The following is a 23433-nucleotide window of genomic DNA, read 5'->3' as shown; positions in this document are numbered from 1 at the left end:
GATCACATTCCTGCATGTGAAGCAGCTTTACGCACAGCTACGCACAACCACACATACACACACAGCCACACATCCACACACATCCACACACATCCACGTACATCCACACACATCCACGTACATCCACGTACATCCACACACATCCACACACATCCACATACATACACACACATCCACACACATCCACACACAGCCACACACATCCACGTACATCCACACACAGCCACACACATCCACATACATACACACACATCCACACACATCCACACACAGCCACACACATCCACGTATATCCACACACAGCCACACACATCCACGTACATCCACACACATCCACACACATCCACATACATCCACACACAGCCACACACAGCCACACACAGCCACACATCCACACACAGCCACACACATCCACACACATCCACGTACATCCACATCACATCAGCCACATCAGCCACACACATCCACGTACATCCACACACATCCACACACATCCACATACATCCACACACAGCCACACACAGCCACACACAGCCACACATCCACACACATCCACGTACATCCACACACAGCCACACACATCCACACACATCCACGTACATCCACACATCCACACACAGCCACACACATCCACACACATCCACGTACATCCACACATCCACACACATCTACGTACATCCACACATCCACACACATCCACACACATCCACACACATCCACGTACATCCACACACATCCACACACATCCACACACAGCCACACACATCCACACACATCCACACACATCCACACACATCAACGTACATCCACATACATCCACTCACATCCACACACATCCACACACATCCACACACATCCACGTACATCCACACACAGCCACTCACAGCCACACATCCACACACATCCACGTACATCCACATACATCCACACACATCCACACACATCCACGTACGTCCACACACATCCACACACATCCACACACAGCCACACACATCCACACACATCGACACACATCAACGTACATCCACACACATCCACACACATCCACACACATCCACACACATCCACTCACAGCCACACATCCACACACATCCACGTACATCCACACACATCCACGTACATCCACACACATCCACACACATCCACACACATCCACGTACATCCACATACATCCACACACAGCCACTCACATCCACACACATCCACACACATCCACACACATCCACACACATCCACGTACATCCACACACATCCACACACATCCACACACATCCACGTACATCCACACACATCCACACACATCCACACACATCCACACACAGCCATACACATCCACACACATCCACGTACATCCACATACATCCACACACATCCACACACATCCACGTACATCCACATACATCCACACACATCCACACACATCCACACACATCCACACACATCCACGTACATCCACACACATCCACACACAGCCACACACAGCCACACACATCCACGTACATCCACACACATCCACGTACATCCACACACATCCACACACATCCACACACATCCACGTACATCCACACACATCCACGTACATCCACACACATCCACACACAGCCACACACATCCACGTACATCCACACACATCCACGTACATCCACACACATCCACACACATCCACACACATCCACGTACATCCACACACATCCACGTACATCCACACACATCCACACACATCCACGTACATCCACGTACATCCACACACATCCACGTACATCCACACACATCCACGTATATCCACACACATCCACACACATCCACGTACATCCACACACATCCACGTACATCCACGTACATCCACACACATCCACACACATCCACACACATCCACGTACATCCACACACATCCACGTACATCCACGTACATCCACACACATCCACACACATCCACGTACATCCACGTACATCCACACACATCCACACACATCCACACACATCCACACACATCCAACACTCACCAGTAAAAACAGAGATTAACAGCTGCACATTGTGCACCAACATTAAACACTATAAAAACACTTAGTTTACATTTTTGGCATTTATCAGTCACCCCTGTTCAGAAGTACTCAAAAAGCATTAGTTCGGGCCAGAACACCCTTAAATATACATCCACCCTGAACCAAGAGTGTTTAAACATACAAACCAAAAAGAAGTGCTATAAAACGTGAGACATCTGATTGAATGTACTGTACTGTATCTGACACACATGCTGTTTGCTCTGGATCAGAATCAGTAATGTGGGTCTTTAAGATGGACCTCCACACAGGGGAATAAGGAGACAGCAACCGTGTCATTCCATCATCGCTCCGCCCCATTGGTTAGAGCTAGCAGCCAGCAGCCAACCAGATGCTAGCTGTGCAGTGTCAGTGTGTGTACCTTCGTCTGATTCGCTGTCCGAGTCCTGGTTGGTGATGTGGTTCCTCTGATCCAGGGCCTGCTCCAGAGCACACTGCAGTTTGCGTGGCAGGAGAGATGCCTCGTCGTCCATCTGTACAATCACTGACGGTTAGTAGCAGCATGTGTGTGCGCACACTCTTCCTAACTGGGTTCCTCACTCTTAAAGGACCAGTTCACTTAAAGTACAAAGTGCAATGATCAAAATAACATGCCCTGGTAAGCAAAGAGCAGACAGGTGTGGCTCCCGTAACCACAGCTGGTTAGCAAGAGTGATGTTAATGTGTGTGTGAGAGAATGAGCCATAGTCTGTCTTCTTTCAGTAAAATTAGTGAAGGGTTTTTTTGTGAGTATGCTGATGACTGTACCTGTCTGATGAAGCGATCTGTTCCTAGATCAACCATCAAAGCCTGAAATGACACAGGAGTGGTTAGCGCTGCAGTTTCACACACAAGCACGGCTTTCTGTTTTAATCACACTGCATTTGGAACAGTCGCCAGATGCAGATGGGTAACAGATGGCACCTGACAGCTAATTAAAACTGCAGTGTTAAAAATGACAACCAAGTTCTGCTCGCGTGTGTGTGGTCACCGCAGAGGGTCAGCGCTAACAGACATCAGGGGATACAGCAGAGGGTCAGCGCTAACAGACATCAGGGGGCACAGCAGAGGGTCAGCGCTAACAGACATCAGGGGGCACAGCAGAGGGTCAGCGCTAACAGACATCAGGGGTCACCGCAGAGGGTCAGCGCTAACAGACATCAGGGGGCACAGCAGAGGGTCAGCGCTAACAGACATCAGGGGGCACAGCAGAGGGTCAGCGCTAACAGACATCAGGGGGCACAGCAGAGGGTCAGCGCTAACAGACATCAGGGGGCACCGCAGAGGGTCAGCGCTAACAGACATCAGGGGGCACAGCAGAGGGTCAGCGCTAACAGACATCAGGGGGCACAGCAGAGGGTCAGCGCTAACAGACATCAGGGGGCACAGCAGAGGGTCAGCGCTAACAGACATCAGGGGGCACAGCAGAGGGTCAGCGCTAACAGACATCAGGGGGCACAGCAGAGGGTCAGCGCTAACAGACATCAGGGGTCACCGCAGAGGGTCAGCGCTAACAGACATCAGGGGGCACAGCAGAGGGTCAGCGCTAACAGACATCAGGGGGCACCGCAGAGGGTCAGCGCTAACAGACATCAGGGGGCACAGCAGAGGGTCAGCGCTAACAGACATCAGGGGGCACCGCAGAGGGTCAGCGCTAACAGACATCAGGGGGCACCGCAGAGGGTCAGCGCTAACAGACATCAGGGGGCACCGCAGAGGGTCAGCGCTAACAGACATCAGGGGGCACAGCAGAGGGTCAGCGCTAACAGACATCAGGGGGCACCGCAGAGGGTCAGCGCTAACAGACATCAGGGGGCACCGCAGAGGGTCAGTGCTAACAGACATCAGGGGGCACAGCAGAGGGTCAGCGCTAACAGACATCAGGGGGCACTCGTAGCTGAGCAGTGTGACCACGTGCCCAAGCCTTCTGTTGGCCTTTCAGAAAGTGTGAAAAGCCCAGAAGGAAATGCACATTGGCAAAGCCTGTAGGGCAGTGCGAGGGAGAAGGAAACAACCAGCCAGGAGAATCCAGTATGAGCCCAGTATGAGCCCAGTATGAGCCCAGTATGAGCCCAGTATGAGCCCAAGCTGAGCCCAAGCTGAGCCCAAGCTGGGAACAGTTTAAAAACAGCCAGATGCTTCCTTTCATGCTTCCTGCAATCTGGGAATGATGAATCTGGCCTAAGAGTAATGATGAATCAGGACTGTCTGGGAGTGATGAATCTGACCTGAGGGTAATGATGAATCTGTCCTATCTGGGAATGATGGATCTGACCTATCTTGGAGTGATGAATCTGGCCTGAGTGTCCATCATATCTGAGGATAATTTCAGAGGTCACAGTTCAAAAAGACGACAGCACTAAGATCTTAAAGCTGTCTATGCCTCCAGGTTCAGTGGAGCTCAAAAACGTTACCAGGAAAAAACGCTCACTGAATCACGGCTGGTGAGAATTTCCTTACACAAACTGTCAAGCAAAACAACATGTTAGGACGTGTGCGTGTGAAAGCGAGCAGGAACACACGAGGGTGGTTACAGCACATTCTGTGTTCTACGAGTCTTCGTGCAATTAAGGATCTGATGAGCAATAGAGTAGAAGAAGCAACTGCTCTCCAGAGCACCTGCGTTATCTGTTGTGGCTTCAGCAGCTGGTTGGTGGAGAGTCTCCCAGATGGAGGGGTGGTTTTCTCAGCACGCCCAATCCCAGTGGACACGAGTCATTACTATAGCCCTGTGAGCTCTACAGATCACGCGATAGGCCACAGCCAGGACGGAGTGGACGCGTCCCCTTTCTAATCCACGTAGGGAGACACTTCGTAAGACAGTTGATGACGGTGCTTCACGTGAGCGGAAGGTGGGCGTGAACGTGCGAGAGTAGGCGTCGCCATTACCTCCTCCACCGGCAGGTCCTTCAGCTTGGACAGGGAGCTGGACAGGATTCCCACCAGGAAGGGCGTTGGACAGCAGACCATGTCCACCATAGAGGCCGGCAGCACGGGGATGAAGGTGTGCTGCCACGAGAACGGGTAGAGCAGGGCCACCATGGCATGAACACAGCTCGACAGGGTGCTGCACACACACACACACACACACACACACACACACACACAGTGCGGCAGAGAGATTCAAAACACACACTCCAATCACATGGCCCAGACGCAAAACAAACTCACACACTCACACATAACACACAACCCAGTTATGGACAGCAGTCTGGAAATACAACATGGAAACCCAGAGGATCCTGTTTGTCTTGGCGTGGCTTTGACAGCGGAATCTGTGATTGCTTCAGAATGCAATGAATATGTGAGAGAAGATCCAGTGTCAGACAGCGAGAAGGCAGTTTAATCATCCACTCTTATTCCCCGCTGAGGACCTGTGTGAGAGCAGTCTCAGCTCAAGAGTCTCAGCTCAAGAGTCTCAGCTCAAGAGTCTCAGCTCAGAGTCTCGGTTGTCATGGCCGTGGACACATACACAGTTTCCTCAATAATTATTTTTTGCACATTTCAGAGTATTTTAAATCAATTTTGCGATGTGGCATTTTTGTGGAACTATGTTTCAAAAGAAAAACTAAATTAAATAGTATTTCCACAGGGCACATAAAAGGTATCCAGTCTGAGGTTCAAAACAACTGTAAGGATAAAAATGTCCTCAGGGCTCTGTGTCTGAATTATGAATAATCATGTTAATGTAACATTCACAGAAGGTTAGGAACACTGCTGTTCACTACTAGCTGGATGGCGAATGTCTCTGGCCACACTTGTAACCTCCTGTAACCTGTGTTCCTGTGTGGAACATTCTCCAGACTCCTCACACTCTCCAGCTCAGGTGCTTATCAACTGAAATTGACCTGCTCTTGACCTTAAAACACAGAAGAGTTCAAGAGTCCTAGACAAGGTCAGAGTTCATCTATTCTGTTAAGTTCTGAGGTTTTTATGGAGAAAAGAACAACAGAACTGCCACACCGACACCCTCATCTATGCCCACACCGACACCCACAACCACACCCTCATCCACACCCACAATCACACCCTCATCCATGCCATCCACACCCTCAGATACAAATACAGCCCAACAGAACCAAAGCAGATCTGGCCGTGTACCACAGCACAGAGCGCAGACAGTAGTGATCGACTCTGAACAGAAAGATCACACACCAGATAATGCTCGTCTACAGTTACAATATTACAGCAAAGCTCAAAAGTGTGTGTGTGTGTGTGTGTGGGTGTTTGCAGGTGTGCCTCCTTACTTACAAACTAACCACAGTTTATTAGTCATTTAACTAAAACCTTTAGTCAAACCAAAACATTACATTTCATAGCTGGTGAAATGTGGATAAAGAAGTCATAACTTCACACCCATCGCTGGCATGTTAGAACAGGAAGTGAAGAGGGCTTGTTAAAAGTCTCACTACAGGCATGAACTCGACATTGCAAACCTCACAGCTTAAACCTAAACAGCCCTGTAAGTGTCATCATCACTGCAGCCCTCACACACACCTCCTCTCATTTACACACACACACACACACACACACACACACACACACACACACACACACACACACACACACACACTCACTTCTATACATATTAGGTCATACGTACACATTCGGTTACACATTAGGTCAGGTCTACACAAACTTTTGTGACTTTTTCGGGCCAGTACAGAGAACAGTAAAGTAACATTATAAGGTCAGTGTGTATGAATTATGAACTGAAACCTTTTTTACCCCTCCAGCACCGGATGGTTTGTCAGTGCTAAAAAAAACACAAATCCATGTGCACTAGTTCTGTGTTCCATGTGGTTCTAGGGGCCCCTCTGGGTTTCCCACTGAAGCTTCATCCACACTGTAATCCAGACCATCCATGGACGGTCCTCTGCACTCCAGCCGAACACAATATACCCAAGAAAATGCAACCATCGTTACCCACCGTCTGCCCCTGGCACTGACCCTGAGTCAGGGAAAGTGTCTAAACACAGAACAGGCAGAACTATTCGAGCCAGCACACCAGAGCTTAACCCTTTCCTGTGGTCTAACAGGGAGATGTGAGGTGAGAGTGGAGAGAGAGTGGTGTGTAGAGGAAGGTCTACAACAGACCGCAGCACAGACTCCCTGTGTTAACAGGCATCACCCGGCTGGTCTGTCTCACCAGTGCATGCTCTGAGCACAGCTGACACAGAGCAGTAGTAACAGCTGTAGGTTCACTGAGGCTTCATAGGAGCAGAGAAGGACAGACCTACCTGTGTACACACCCTGTCTGTGTACACACCCAACTTGTGTACAGACCTACCTGTGCGCACACCCTATCTGTGTACAGACCTACCTGTGTACACAACCTTTGTACACACCCTACATGTGTACACACACTACCTGTGTACAGACCTACCTTTGTACACACCCTACCTGTATACAGACACTACCTGTGTACAGACCTACCTTTGTACACACCCTGCCTATGTACAGACCTACCTGTGTACACATCCTACATGTGTACACACCCTACTTGTGTACAGACCTACCTGTGTGCACACCCTACCTGTGTACAGACCTACCTGTGTACACAATCTTTGTACACACCCTACCTGTGTACACACACTCCCTGTGTACAGACCTACCTGTGTACACACCCTACCTGTGTACAGACCTACCTGTGTACACACCCTACCTATGTACAGACCTACCTGTGTACACAACCTTTGTACACACCCTACCTGTGTACACACACTCCCTGTGTACAGATCTACCTTTGTACACACCCTACCTGTGTACAGACCTACCTGTGTACACACTCTACCTGTGTACACACCCTACCTGTGTACAGACCTACCTTTGTACACACCCTACCTATGTACAGATCAACCTGTGTACACACCCTACCTATGTACAGACCTACCTTTGTACACACCCGACCTGTGTACACACCCTACCTGTGTACAGACCTACCTGTGTACATATCCTACCTGTGTACAGACCTGTGTGTGTACAGACCTACCTGTGTACACACCCTACCTGTGTACTGTTTTGTTCTGAAGGGTAGGTGATGGTGGCAGTCAGTGTTGCGAATAACAACACTTTTAAAGTTATTTTTAACGTCGTCATTTTGTCATTTGTAACGGGATAATATATTTAGTTACTTTTCCTGTCGTTACAACGCCGTTGACGTTACTGGTCATTAAAAGCGGTGCGTTACTATATATTGATATACTAACAGTAATCCGAGCGGACCACTGCCCAGGCTAGTGAGGAGTAACAGATCTCGATAGGTCACAGTTCTCAGTGTAACACCTGTTTAACTTAACAAGTCAGTAAGCGATTGGCTAAGGCAGCGTTATGATAGCCAATCAGAGCCAGTGTTTTTACATGCGCGCCGAAGCACACGAGTGACACGACACAAATGGAGAAGAGGCCAAAATGGCGTCAGGTGCAAGCCGAAGAAAATTTAGCATTTTCAAAGCGATATAAACATTATTTAAGAAAATACTTGAAGTTCCTGAATGTCTACCAGACTGGGTATTTGATTTATTTAATTAAGAATAGAGGTTTTATTGTTAAGTTTACTTCTATTGTAAACAAACCAGTTGTCTCAGGTTGAGAGAATTTAATTTAATTTCATAGATGTAAATGCACTTTATACCTATAGTGTAACTGTTTACTTTTGCTTTTTTTTTTTTTTTTTTTACAAAGATTTGGGATTTTAAAGGATTTTATCTTGCACTGGTCTGTGGATGTGCAATAAATATCAAAAGTTAAACAATTTTCTGATCTACTCATTTCAACTGACTGTGAAAACTGCTTTAAAAAAAAAACTTAATTAATTGGCATATAACCTTTTTTTTAATTGTAACGCAAATAGTTACTTTCCCTGGTAACGAGTTACTTTTATTATAGAGTAATTCAGTTACTAACTCAGTTACTTTTTTGAACAAGTAGTGAGTAACTATAACTAATTACTTTTTTAAAGTAACGTTCCCAACACTGGTGGCAGTCACAGTTTAATTGACTTAGAGCTCCAGCTGTTATGCTAAAGGATGTGAGCTGAAAGACAGAGAGCTGAAAATGCCACATGTAGAGTAGGAGGATGTTTCTCTGACCACATGTGAACTGACTGTAGTGTTTTGCCATTTTAAATATTTATGAGAGAATGGAGTGATTGACGTAAACTATAGTACCATATATAACAGGTGGAAATGGCGCAACGCTGGGTGTCTAACACCCGCCAGCATGTGACCTACAGTACAGGCCACTCTACAGGTCACTCTACAGTACAGGTCACTCTACAGGTCACTCTACAGTGCAGGTCATTCTACAGTGCAGGTAACTCTACAGGTCACTCTACAGTACAGGTCACTCTACAGTGCAGGTCACCCTACAGGTCACTCTACAGTACAGGTCACTCTACAGTGCAGGTCACTCTACAGTGCAGGCCAATCTACAGGTCACTCTATAGTACAGGTCACTCTACAGTGCAGGTCACTCTACAGTACAGGTCACTCTACAGGTCACTCTACAGTGCAGGTCACTCTACAGTGCAGGCCACTCTACAGGTCACTCTATAGTACAGGTCACTCTACAGTGCAGGTCACTCTACAGGCCACTCTACAGTACAGGTCACTCTACAGGTCACTCTATAGTACAGGTCACTTTACAGTGCAGGTCACTCTACAGGCCACTCTACAGTGCAGGTCACTCTACAGTACAGGTCACTCTACAGGCCACTATACAGTACAGGTCACTCTACAGGTCACTCTACAGTACAGGTCACTCTACAGGGCTGTATCAAAGTTCTGCACTCTATGGTCATTTATTTATTTATAGACATTTCTGGTAATCTGTATAAACTGTGTACTGTCGACTGGGGTCATCGGTTCCCTGTAAACTAATTTGAACAAGCATGTCCTGATGTGGTGAATGTGACCATTAGTCAACCAGTGACCAAGATCACAGATCAGAAGCTCCCCACCACACACACACACGCAAACGCATGCGCATCCACACACGCACGCACACACACACACACACACACACACACACACACACACACACAGGAAGTACATTCCTTCCCCTCACAGTCACAGCCTGCTCCAGACCCCCTCCCCACTGGCGTTTGTTTAAACTAGGTTCTGATTTGTGGAGATTAGCCTTTCACAAATAACCTTCTCTCTAATGACCCTCACAGCCAGAGCACAGGGTTCCGTGACTGAGCGCCTCCACTTGGGGGGGTGGTGAACAGAAGGTCCCCTGGAGGCCCTGCGGTACGTTTAAAGAGACCCTGCCCAGTGTCAGGGGACCTGCCCGGGATGAGCTCTGCTCTGCTTCCACAGGCTGGTTGGAGGGCTGGGAGCATGGCCCGGTCGTCACGGGGCAGTGGCGGGTGTGGTTCAGAGATGCCTCCTTTGATTAGTTTAGCAGTGGCTTACAGAGCAGCCAGTGTGCCAACCATAACAGAGAGTGTGTCTATCTATTAGAGTCTGTCTATTAGACAGAGGTCCTGGCTGGACAGTTGTAACGGTACTGTAATGGAGCTGTAACAGGGCTTTAATGAGGCCGGAATGGGGCTGTAACGAGGCTGCAACAGGGCTGTACCGGAGCTGTAACAGGGCTTTAATGGGGCTGTAATGAGGCAATAATGGGATATAATGAGGCTTTAACTGGGCTGTAACGGTGCTGTAATGAGGCTGTAACAGTGCTGTAACAGTACTGTAACGAGGCTGTAATGAGGCTGTAACAGGGCTGTAACGGGGCTGTAACAGTGCTGTAATGGGGCTGTAACGGTGCTGTAACAGGGCAGTAACAGGGATGTAATGGGGCTGTAACGGTGCTGTAACCAGGCTGTAACAGGGCTGTAACAGTGCTGTAATGAGGCTGTAACAGTGTTGTTATGAGGCTGTAACAGGGCTGTAACGAGCCTGTATAGTTGCTGTAATGAGGCTGTAACAAGGCTGTAACAGGGCTGTAACGTGGCTGTAACATGGCTGTAATGCAGCTGTACACTTGGCCAGTTTGGACAATCCCAGCCAGTTACACTACTGATGCTGTGGTTGGTATTTCATTCATCTCATTGATGAATGATGATGATTGATGATCTCTTTCATCATTGATGAGTATAATGTTTTCCCTAGATCTTACAGATCTTACTTTAAAAAGAAAATCCATTAATTTAATCAACATTAAAAGATTTATGCTTAAAGTTAAAGCCAGTGGTAAGGTCACAAGGCTACCCCCAGGTCACAAGGTCACCCCCAGGGTCTTACCTGAGTTTATCTGCCACAAAGATGACCCTTCGCTCCAGCAGAAGAGAAGCAAAGACACGCACCACCTGCCTCACACTCAGACAACTGAAGAGACTTTCAAAATCAACATGTTCCAGTCTGGAGTCCATGGGTCTCCTCAACTCAATCACCTGCAGAATGAGCACAATGCTAAATAAAAGATCAAACTGACATCCTCTACATTCTACTGCAATGCAGATCAGATTAGCCCTACTGACCCCACTAGAGAATCAACCCTTATTGGATATTTAAGAGTAATAAAACATTTTTTTTATAATTATAATTTTTCTATAATTTTAATTGAGGAGATACAGGACGATGCAGCTATAGTGGGTAGACGAGCCATCACACCTCATTTCCTGCTCCAGGCAGGAAGGTCTTGACTTTGATGGTCTTGCCAGGAGCTGGAAACGGAGATTCCATCAAGCCTCGCATGAAAGGGTAGACCAGAGCTGCTGAGATCTCCCTCCGTCTCTCCACCTCGTCCAGGATCTGCGAGGTAGCACATTCATGTCAGGAGACCCTCAGTCTGGAGACATACGCTGTGGATTACGGGACAGGGCACGACCACTAGTTCTGCGCATCTGTGTATCTTCAGCTTAGGACATGGGTTTACGTATCTGGACTAGAGGCCTACACAGCTCTGTTTTACATCCATGCTGTATGTTCAATGCTCAACAAAAGTGGCTCATAATGAATCACTCAAACATTTTCCATTTTACTGAACATGTTTGCCGTTTAACATTCAGCACTGCAATAACTACACTGCAGTCAGCTTCTTGTCTCTTTATATTTCTACTTGCCTACAACTCCCTACACAGTCAGAGACGGGGTGATGAGTGGATTCATGAATAAACAGATGAATAAACAGATAATGAACACAAAGAACTCAAGAATAAGATGGAAAAGGAGGAAATAATTTCAGGGGGATGACCGATGGGGGTCAGAGCAAGATTAAGAGAAATTATAGGGCAGGATTAAGAAAAATTATAGGGCAGGATTAAGACAAATTATAGTGCAAAAAGGATAAATGCAGTGGTTATGCAGTGGAGCAGAACCAGACGGCCGGCTAGCATACAGGGACAACAGAGAAGGACAAGAGACAGGGACAGCAAAGATGGACAGCAGAGAGAGACAGCAAATATGGACAACAGACAGGGACAGCAGAGCACGTGTGATCTCACCTTGGAGAACAGGTCGAAACAGCCCAGTCTGCTGATGACACAGTACACCTCTGGGAGCCGAGGCCCCTTCCCGCACGGCTACATGAGATCACACACACACACACACACACACACACACACACACACACACACACACACACACACACACACACACACACACACACACACACACACATACACAACAGTGAGGAACATGTCACAACAGACGGAGATGCTTCCTCTGATCTCCACGCTCAGATGGAGACACACACACAAAGGCATCTACACAGAAAAGGACTTGAAAATGTTTGCAAATGTAAAAGCCACATCAAACAGTTTAGGTGTGGTTTAGGTGTGCCAAGTGGCCTGCTGTTTAAAAGACTTTTTAAGAGCTTCTGTTTTAAAATGTGGGATCTGGACTGTTAATGAAAAGCCTCCCCTCATACAACAAGAATTACAGTTCGTTTTTACGAAGCAGCTTTATGGCCAAACTTTACCCACCACGATACTCTGCACTGCCCCGCTGGAAGAAAGTCAGTAATCAGAATGGAAAATCTCCCATTCTAACCCAATACCAGATGGTATCAAACACTACTGAGCAGTCATCTACAGCCTAGCATTGCTCTAAAACTCTGTCAAGTGATGAGTAGCATCTCTACACACACACACACACACACACACACACACACATACAATAATTCTCCTCCATTCCATTTGTCCATATTAGGTATTTTTTGATGCTCTTCGCAAATGCTTGATAAATTGCAGTATGTTGAACTGGTCTGAAGTGAAGCGTGTGGAACTGGTCTGAAGTGAAGCTTGTTGAACTGGTCTGAAGTGAAGCGTGTTGAACTGGTCTGAAGCGTGTGGAACTGGTCTGAAGTGAAGCGTGTGGAACTGGTCTGAAGTGAAGCGTGTGGAACTGGTCTGAAGTGAAGCGTGTGGAACTGGTCTGAAGTGAAGCGTGTTGAACTGGTCTGAAGTGAAGCGTGTTGAACTGGTCTGAAGTGAAGCGTGTGGAACTGGTCTGAAGTGAAGCGTGTGGAACTGGTCTGAAGTGAAGCTTGTTGAACTGGTCTGAAGTGAAGCTTGTAGAACTGGTCTGAAGTGAAGCTTGTTGAACTGGTCTGAAGTGAAGCGTGTTGAACTGGTCTGAAGTGAAGCGTGTGGAACTGGTCTGAAGTGAAGCGTGTTGAACTGGTCTGAAGTGAAGCGTGTTGAACTGGTCTGAAGTGAAGCGTGTGGAACTGGTCTGAAGTGAAGCGTGTGGAACTGGTCTGAAGTGAAGCTTGTTGAACTGGTCTGAAGTGAAGCTTGTAGAACTGGTCTGAAGTGAAGCATGTGGAACTGGTCTGAAGTGAAGCTTGTTGAACTGGTCTGAAGTGAAGCGTGTGGAACTGGTCTGAAGTGAAACGTGTGGAACTGGTCTGAAGTGAAGCGTGTTGAATTGGTCTGAAGTGAAACGTGTGGAACTGGTCTGAAGTGCTGAGGAACACTTGTGCCAGGCCTGCACCTCCTGCCTGGATAACGCTCACCACAGTCCAACACTTCCAGTGCCACGTCCACCCAGTCCTGTTCCCCACCAACACCACCCACACACTCCTCCACCTCCACTGTTCACTATTGACTGCTATGTGGACAAAGAAACCCCAGCATATCATGGGCACCTTTAGATCTTTACATCATGGCCAACTTTACATCTTTACATCATGGCCACCTTTACATCTTTACATCATGGCCAACTTTACATCTTTACGTCATGGGCACCTTTAGATCTTTACGTCATGGCCAACTTTACATCTTTACGTCATGGCCAACTTTACATCTTTACATCATGGCCAACTTTACATTTTTACATCATGGCCAACTTTACATCTTTACATCATGGCCAACTTTACATCTTTACATCATGGCCACCTTTACATCTTTACATTATTAAACAGAGGGGGACAGGTGTCTTCTCTGACATCCCCCCACATATCACTCCGCTCCTGGGCTCCTCCCACAATTATAATGGTCATGTGATGCAGTCCATTACAAACGTGCCGACTGGGGAGCGTAAGACCTGCCAGACAGGAAGAGGAAACGACGAGGTGAAGCAGGACCTACCAGGAGACGCCTGCAGTACCCGAAGCGACGACTGCCATCTTCTCCAGTCAGCATGAAGGAGAAGGTCTCGCTGCATGAAGACAAACACATCAGGTCTGCATTAAGAAGACTGTAGTGTATCACAACAAACACATCCCGCCCACATGGGGGTGGGGGAGAAGAACTCAAAGCCACTAGAGTGGAAGTGGAGTCTCGCTGGTGGTTTGTGCAGAAGCGGCAGCGGTGTGAAAGAAGCAGACGTGGGGATCACGCGGTGTGATCGGACTCTCCCGAGGCGTAACACAGCTCTGTTATTACACGGTTATTAGACCCACGCGGCTGATTAAGAACAACGATTCCACAGAGGTCTGACCACGGTCATTCCTGGGTAAACGCATCTAAAGGGCGCAGCGAGGCCTTCCCCTCACTCTTTCACTGCAGCTTCGGGGAAGGTGCGGTCATGCGGAAACAGAAAGAGCGTGTGGTTACTGGAGTGTAGCGGGCGGGGAGTACCTGCAGTACTCGGACACAGGACTCCAGTCCCGGGCGTCGGGGAAACAGAACTGGGGGATGGCCTTCAGACGCTGCTCCGCCTCCCGCACCTGCTTGGTGGGTCTGTCCAGCTGCAGACATCACACGAGACATCCTGCCTCAGCGCTCAGGTCAGACACTCCAGCAGCGTGGGCTCGTTATGGCTGATAAACTCTGAATTTTGTTGTTGTTGGGGTTTTTTTTTTTTTTTGGGGGGGGGGTCTTTTTGCAGTTCCCTTGCAGACCTCAGCTGCTATGTCAAATATGTTTGGAACGGTCATCTCCCACATGGGGTCATGACCCCTTTCCTTGTCCCAAGTGCCACAATATTCCAATTCAAGGTGATGACGTCAACAGGGTCGACCTCCTGACTGGCAGAGAGCCAACATATTTTTAGTTTCTCAAAGGGGACACAGTCACTGAAGCACATCTAGGCTAATTAAAGAACCATTTCAGCATAACTAATCACTTGATTGCTGTGGCAACAGTCTCCTGGCAACACCACTTAGTCTTTACAATCCCCAAAATGAAACAGAAAGGCAGATTATCTCTACATCTGGGCCTCTGGCTGCAATGCACATAAACATCGTTTACTGGACTGAAACAAAATAGAAATCAGAACCTCTTGACATGAACGCAGCCTATTTTACGACAAACTAGTGTCCAGACAGCAGAAACAAGGCGGTACATCAAGATGTCATCATGAGATCTTCTGTATGACAGCTGGAGAAGCAGCAATAACAACAGAGATCTGAGAGTGCTACTGTGCCCAGCAGCACCAGTGAATGTCTCTCTCTCTAGGTCTCTCTCTGGGTCTCTCTCTGGGGTCTCTCTCTGGGTCTCTCTCTGGGGTCTCTGGAGTCTCTCTCTAGGTCTCTCTCTGGGTCTCTCTCTGGGTCTCTCTCTGGGGTCTCTGGAGTCTCTCTCTGTGGTCTCTCTCTGGGGTCTCTCTCTGGGGTCTCTCTCTGGAGTCTCTCTCTGGAGTCTCTCTCTGTGGTCTCTCTCTGGAGTCTCTCTCTGGAGTCTCTCTCTGTGGTCTCTCTCTGGAGTCTCTCTCGGGGGTCTCTCTCTGGAGTCTCTCTCTGGGGTCTCTCTCTGGGGTCTCTCTCTGGAGTCTCTCTCTGTGGTCTCTCTCTGGAGTCTCTCTCGGGGGTCTCTCTCTGGGGTCTCTCTCTGGGGTCTCTCTCTGGAGTCTCTCTCAGTGGTCTCTCTCTGGGGTCTCTGGCCATGCTCAGGGAGATCAGCTAACAGAGGAAGGTACCAGCAACACCAACCTACTGGACATGTTTCATTCCCCATGTCCACATGAAATGCTGTAAACTACCTTGGGGAACTGGTAGGAGACCTCTGGGGTGTAGGAGTTCTTGGTGGGCTTCTTCTTCAGCGACACCACCACAAAGTACTCGAACAGCTCACGCTCCTGCCACTCCAACAGCTGCAGCTCCAGAGTGCGATAACTGGGCGCCTGGCGCAGCAGAGACTGTAGCCTCACTAACCGCTGTGTGTGTGCTGGGAGACACACACACACACACACACGCACACACACACACACACGCACACACGCACACACACACACACATGCACACACACACACGCACACATACACACACACATACACACACACACACACACATGCACACACACACGCGCGCGCGCACACACACACACACACACACGCACACACACACGCGCACACACACACATACACACATACACACATGCACACATGCACACACACACACACACACACACACATTATTACATTGTGTTGTTAGCATTAGCAGCTATGTAGTGTGGGACAGTGATTGTGCGGAATAACATCTCAGATCACTGTCGAATGGGAAAAAACCCTAAACCAAAACACACTGTGCACCATGGGAACATCAGTCAGAGGTACGCGTTCTTACCTTTAAACCTGTCGTCAGAATCACTCTCGCTCTCACTGTTGTCATCTACAAACAGAAAAAGAATTTGTCTGATGTCAGAGGGCGATTTAGCAAAGCTGTGGTTGAGAGCATGACTGACAGCAGGCAGAAGGACCTGAGTGAAGTCATCACCTCTGAGAGAAGACGTGTCTACGTTAGACAACGACAGCTTCTTCAGCCTCTTCTTGCCTCGTTTAGTACAGTAGATGGAGTTTATTCTCTGCACCACCTGATGGGGGAAAAAAATAAAACCAGCTACATTGATAAAGGAATCACAAGAACGCTTCGCACAACTTGTAGACCAACATCTAATCTTCTGTCTTCTTCACTTTAGAACCTGTAGGTTACCAACATCTAATCTTCTGTCTTTGGAGGAGCCTGGAGGGACATGAACCTTCATCACTGTGGTTGAGGTTATGTTTTGAGCTACTGTGCGTAAACAGAGCTCACGGGCAGCCGGGATTATTGCTGTAACACTTCAGGAGAAGCAGGCGGACCCACTAAGAGTAGCAGAAGAGCAAAAACCCGCCTCAAAATACCTCTGCCTCAAAAACCTGCCTCAAAATACCTCAGCCTCAAAAACCTACCTCAAAATATCTCTCAATACAGAACGCACCTCCAAGTGGCAAAAGCAGGACAAAGAAGAACTAAGCAGGAGCGTTTGTGTGCGGCCATATCTAAAAATAACTGAACCAAATTACTTCATTAAGATTTTACTGATTGCATCTTTACCTCATCTAATTTAATTTATAACAGAACTGTTGTTACTTTTTAATCAAATGCACATTGTGCCCATTAAAATTAATTTCAGTTATGACTACTGGTCCAATGTCTCATGAGGGTAAAACAGTGAAACTTAATCTCTCTGTCCTTCAGGGCAGCAGGCACTGAGTGGCAAGGCGTCCTGTTGGGGGCAGTTATCTGAACTTGAGCAATGACTTCCATGGTTTTACTTTTCTTTTTTTCTTAAACTTGCAGCTATATTTATGAGCCGTACACAGACCTGTGGCAGGATAGGACTGTGGTGGGGGAGGACTGTGGAGGACTGTGAAGGGGGTGACTGATCCCACACAGAAACATCAGCTTTCAATAAGCAGGACACCAGCAGCAAACTCACACTACAACTGCACAACTCCTTATTTACAAATCAACCACGATTAAACTGCTGTAGACTGTAATCAAAGCAGCTTATCTGAACAATAAATCAACAATGAGTCTTGTGTACACACAATGTATTCCAACATGACTTATTTCTAGTACTGTGCCCATCAGGTACAGTGACATATTCCAATCAGACTGTTAAACCGCCATCTTCTCCCAGAGGTCTGTGCACCTTCGGGAGCTGTCGGTGTCTGTGAGAGGTCAGACTGTCGCAGGTCCCGCCCAGGCTGTCGTCCAGCCGCGAATAGGAGCCCCGCTGGGGCAGCAGAAGGTCGTCGTGGCTGTGCCTCTTGGCCAGGTAGCAGGCGCGGTGACCGCTCCGCTCCACTGCGCCCAGACGCAGAGACTGGCTGCTGGGCTTAGACGGCAGCTGGAGGAGGTGTGGAAAGAAGACAAGGCATCTGTTTTAAGTTTCGAGGTGGAGAAGGACTGATTTCTCGTTTGATGTCAAAAATTTGTCTGCATTTGCTCATGTGATGGACATACCTGAGGAGCTACAGTGGACTTCCTGTCCTGGAGGCTCCATATCCTGTTGAGTGAGTCGTTCGATCTCTCGGGTAATGGGCGTAACTTGCGGTCCAGGCCTCTCCTCTTCGGATCCACTTCCTCGTACGGATTCTCCTTCATGGACTCTACAAGCAGGCCAGAGCAGACAGGGAAAACAGGTCAGTGGGAGCGCAAACATTGGCAGCTCAAGGGCTTCAAAGAGGAACGCGGGAGATCTTCTGGAGGTGGGAGCGTGGGAGAGAGTCAGAGGAGGCAGGCGAGCAGGACGGAGTGAGTGGGAGTGAAGCAGGGCCAGTTATTCAGGACTTGGAGCAGATATGTCATGCAGGGTTCCTCTTGGCAGACAGGAAGCTGAAGTGTATTTTCTCAGTTGGACACTCAGCTCTCAGGAGGCCTTGTGTGTCCAGGACAGAGGGCCCGTGATGGGTTACGATCAGAGCGGACCCAGGCTGCCAGAAGAGCACAGTACCGTAATAAAGGACGACCCACCACAACAAACCACACCACGGCAAGGAGACCATTAAAAGAGCGACAAACACGTCACTTTATATCCACAAGATGAGCTGGCCGTCAAGCAAGAGCTTAGCGAGGTTCACCACCGCCGAGACTACAAAAACCTGCTATTTGATTTCAATTCCAGGATCCGAAAAGACATTTACATGCCGACACACGAGCTACAAGCTACTACGTTTCCTGGCCCAAGTACGATGAGGAAAGTGTCGAAAAATAAAAACACAGGACAAGAGGCCCTGCTTGAAGCCACGTGTCTGCGTGAGGACTGAGGGCCCTTATGAATCACTTCACATACCAAAACAAGCTTTGGCCACTTTAACGTCTAGACATACAGCTTTAAGCCTAAGCACCACAGTAACCCAATCAGGCTGTGTTTCTGTGGCAGGAGTGAAGGTGGAGTGACCCTGTGAGAAATCCCCTGGTAACCCTAAAGCACAACGTCAATAAAAGGACCGCTCTCACCCCAACACATGCCAACATGCTCCCAAATGAAGCAATGGAATGACAACACGCTGGAGGAAATGACACGACTCTCACCACAGGGGCGGCGCTAGACACTGATCAGTGTCTCTGTTTACACAGGCTGACGCACTGAGAGAGAGAGGGTACAACACACACACACACACACACACACACACACACACACAGAGGGTACAACACACTCACACACACACACACACCTCAGTTGCACTCTGTGATTACGCCTTTGTTTACAGCGTGGACCTTCAAAGAGCACTGCATAGAGGTCTCTAATAGGGAAGTGGACAATGCAGATATCACATAGACCAAACACAAAGAGCGGCTGAAACCTCCACAGCCGTGTTGTGAGTATTGTGGAAGACTGTGGCATTTATGTGGGAGGAAGTTTGTTCCTGTAAAGCGAAGCCTCGGTCGCCTAAACTACAGAGTGCCTTTCTCAACCCGTCAATCAGATTCCACTTTGTGAAAGGCAGAAAATACAACGTACACACTTATGGAAACTTAGTGATGTTCACACTAACGCAGACGTAATTAGGGCAGAAGACTCAACATGATGAAGAGAAAATGGAAGAATGCAGATTCGTTCACATTAAAGCAAGCTGGGTGTTTCTGCAGGGGGATTTACATCCCAGAAGAAGGTAACCTGATCCTGGCTGCAGGAACTATTCCACAGATCCATCATCACCAGGTTAATGTGTGCAGTAATGGAGCCCTACAGCACTGTGGAGACTGTAGAGAGGGTCTGATTGTAGAGAGGGTCTGATTGTAAAGACGGTCTGACTACCACAGTTCTGCATGAAGGTGCTGCACTGACATTACAGATGAAGAACAAAACAATATAAAAATGGTTCCCCAACAATAAACAAGCTGACAGCACTGCCACAATCTCTTCAGAAAGGGCAACAACACTATCTACCATAAAGCTCCTGCTGGATACTTACAACCAAGTTATTAATATGACACTTATGAGAAACTCATAGCTCATTTGCCAGTGTATTTTTGTTTCAATTGTATCAAGCACAGTTGGTACGAAGGAGATGTCTAACTCTTTGACTTGGATTGCTAGGAAAGTAGCCACACATACTACAAGCTGACCTGGGACCAGGTGACCTGCTACAGACCAGCCGATCTGAGACCAGCTGATCTGAGACCAGCTGATCTGAGACCAGCAGCTGGGATCCACTGAAGGCCCACAGGGGTCATAGATTTCTCTGGAACTAATCAGCGGTTAAAAAAAATAGCCCAACCGCAAATACTGATGGAGGTGTTCATCAAAACAATGGAGGCTTTGTCAGGGCACCACCACTCTCCCCAGTGCTCAAAGCTCGGAAGCAGTGGTCATCTTTACTGAAACAACATCACCACGCCTTCCACAACCCACCACCCGCTGCACAATTCCGGCCAACGCTCTGATTCAGCCGTATTAAAAAAAACTGCACCCTGAAGAAAACAGACACAAAACATTTCTGGTTACATTTCTCCAGACGTCCCGGACGTCGTCTCCCTCTCCACAGGACCTCGCTCGAGACTCCCTACGCCGTCTGCCGCCTAAATCCCACCGGCTGCAGAACGTATTTCAGTCTGGCCGCAGGGCGAGACACACACACGCTGTCGCCAGAGGGAGATCGTTGGGGTGTGTGAGCCGTACGGTGGCGCAACGCCAGGTCTTAGTGGAAAGGAATGTAGAGCCTTAAGACCAGCCAGCAGCACAGAGAGCTGCCGTTCCCACCATGACCGGAGATGACACAGTAGGTACAGATCACACAGCAAACCCTTCCACCTCAACCCAATATAGTCCAGAACTGAGACTCTTTAGGATGCACTGTGGTTATTTTAGTGAGATTGTTTCTCAACATTATATATATATATATACTGTATTATATTTACTGTATTTATTTTCACAGAAAAAACAGACTAAAGCTTTTATTTTTCTCTTCTGTTGTTATACAGTCTGCGTCTCAGTGAGATGATATTTATTTATATTTACTGCCTTAGACACCTGAAAAGGATCTGAGCTCTGCTCAGTCCCTACACACACACACACACACACACAAACACACAAACACACAAACACACGCAGACACACACACACACACACACACACACACACACTCACGCATACAGCAGACAGGAGCTACCTGCACTCCAACTTTCTCTTCACTCGAACTCTGCTTAAAACCAATAGAAATGTAATCTGACAGGACGGTTCTCATTTCGAGATGGTTGTTGTTTCTATCCAAATGGATGCGGTGAGGTGAAGTTTAACGCTTCTTCTCCAGCTCCTGATTCAAATATTCCAGTCACCTGAACTCAGCAGCTTCACATCTCTGTCATCTAAACAGAGTGATGACGTTCATGAACATACACGGCACTAGACTGATTCTTCTCTCTCCTCTCTCTACTTGAATAGTTTCATCGTTAATGTAAAGTTAAGCTAAATAAAGTTAAACTAAGCCGTATGTTATCATGTGATCAACTCATACTAGCCCAGCTGTTATCACCTGACCTCTGGTGAGACTTCTGTCATCGGGTCTGACTCACCAAGTTCAGCTCTTTCCCCCATAAGAGGAGCAGAAATACGATTTCAAACTATGACAAATTCAGAGCAAATTCTTCTTTGCCAGCGTTACATTACATTTTTACATGATCACGTAATCTTTTGTTGATTCATTTCTCTCCATGGTCTCAGACCACTCGTCAGTAACGCACAGCCATTACAAACGCATCAGCCATTACAAACACCAGTGAAAACCTTTCATCGTTGGTTGGTCAGAATTAGCACCTTCTCTGGTGTGATGGAAAATCAAGATGTCAGCCATCACTTGCTACACTACTCCTACTTTCACCACGTGTGTGCAACGTCTGGCCCTTCGCTTCAAAATAAGACATTCCTAGAAGTTATTAGTGTTCGTAGTTTTTACTGGATTTCAAACTGTGAACAGAAACAAGCCACCTTGTTTTTCAGCTCATTTCGCAGTCTTTACCTGTGATGTCCTCGTAGGCGTTCTCCTCTGATGCGCTTTTGGAGCCTGGCCGGCCGTGCCTCTCCGTGGAGGCTGTGCCGTTTTCCGTGGGTGATGAAGAGGAGGGGGAGACAGGGCTGGCAGCATCTTCAGACTCCGATTCTCTAAAAGACAAAACGGGTGAGAAAGAGAAGCGAGTGGTCAGCTCTGAACACGCAGGGCCGCTTGGCTCAGGCACTGAAGAGCTGACCAGTCGGTCTGGACGTCCTGTGCCTGCCATAGTCCAATCAGGACAGACCACCTGAGCAGATGAAAGCCCTCTGCACAAGACTCAAGAAAGTTCACCTTTGCTCTACAGCTATACCTGACTGCCAATTAAAACCGACAGCAGAAGGAGAGATTTGAATATTCTGTTCAGATGTATAACATCCTTATTATATGAAATGCAACACAGCCTCTAATTGGACCTGCAACTTCCTGTTTATTCACAAAAAGCCAAACAAAATAAGGATTTTTAGTTTTGAATGCACACCAGACACTACATCAAAGCAACGGTACTGGCTAGAGGGTCAAACCTCAGAGATGCTGGCTCTCCCGTACTGGCTGTGGGTTCTAAACAGTTGACCGTGCCTGGGCCACAGGAATGTGAAACCGGGCCTCACAGATCCTGCCCAGCTCAGCCAGAACTTGGCATGTCTCCACAGTCAGTGACACTGGCTTAAACAGTCCCAGTCCAAAGCTACTTCTCAAGGCCATGAAGAAAGAGAGCTATAAACAAAATGTTAGCGCTCCGC

The 23433-nt window shown here is 47.9% G+C and overlaps 1 protein-coding gene across 4 annotated transcripts in view; it reads right to left on the bottom strand.

Annotated features, from left to right (window-relative positions):
- dennd2b (DENN domain containing 2B) overlaps window positions 1-23433 on the bottom strand; it is a 49956-nt gene that overhangs the window by 1368 nt on the left and 25155 nt on the right. For all 4 annotated transcript variants that reach the window (XM_077023950.1, XM_077023952.1, XM_077023949.1 and 1 more), the window contains 14 exons: window positions 22661-22803; window positions 18663-18808; window positions 18349-18546; window positions 17148-17244; window positions 16998-17042; window positions 16415-16599; window positions 15073-15182; window positions 14581-14650; window positions 12493-12570; window positions 11660-11800; window positions 11291-11439; window positions 4929-5106; window positions 2808-2849; window positions 2422-2533 (listed from right to left, as the gene is read on the bottom strand). In XM_077023950.1, coding sequence (XP_076880065.1) covers window positions 2422-2533; window positions 2808-2849; window positions 4929-5106; window positions 11291-11439; window positions 11660-11800; window positions 12493-12570; window positions 14581-14650; window positions 15073-15182; window positions 16415-16599; window positions 16998-17042; window positions 17148-17244; window positions 18349-18546; window positions 18663-18808; window positions 22661-22803 — 1694 coding nt within the window. The remainder of the gene's footprint in view (window positions 1-2421; window positions 2534-2807; window positions 2850-4928; window positions 5107-11290; window positions 11440-11659; window positions 11801-12492; window positions 12571-14580; window positions 14651-15072; window positions 15183-16414; window positions 16600-16997; window positions 17043-17147; window positions 17245-18348; window positions 18547-18662; window positions 18809-22660; window positions 22804-23433) is intronic.

This window comes from Brachyhypopomus gauderio, chromosome 12 (assembly GCF_052324685.1).
Source record: "Brachyhypopomus gauderio isolate BG-103 chromosome 12, BGAUD_0.2, whole genome shotgun sequence".
Taxonomy (NCBI): domain Eukaryota; kingdom Metazoa; phylum Chordata; class Actinopteri; order Gymnotiformes; family Hypopomidae; genus Brachyhypopomus; species Brachyhypopomus gauderio.
Note: the sequence above shows the minus strand (reverse complement) of the source record. Positions and strands in the feature narration are given on the sequence as shown.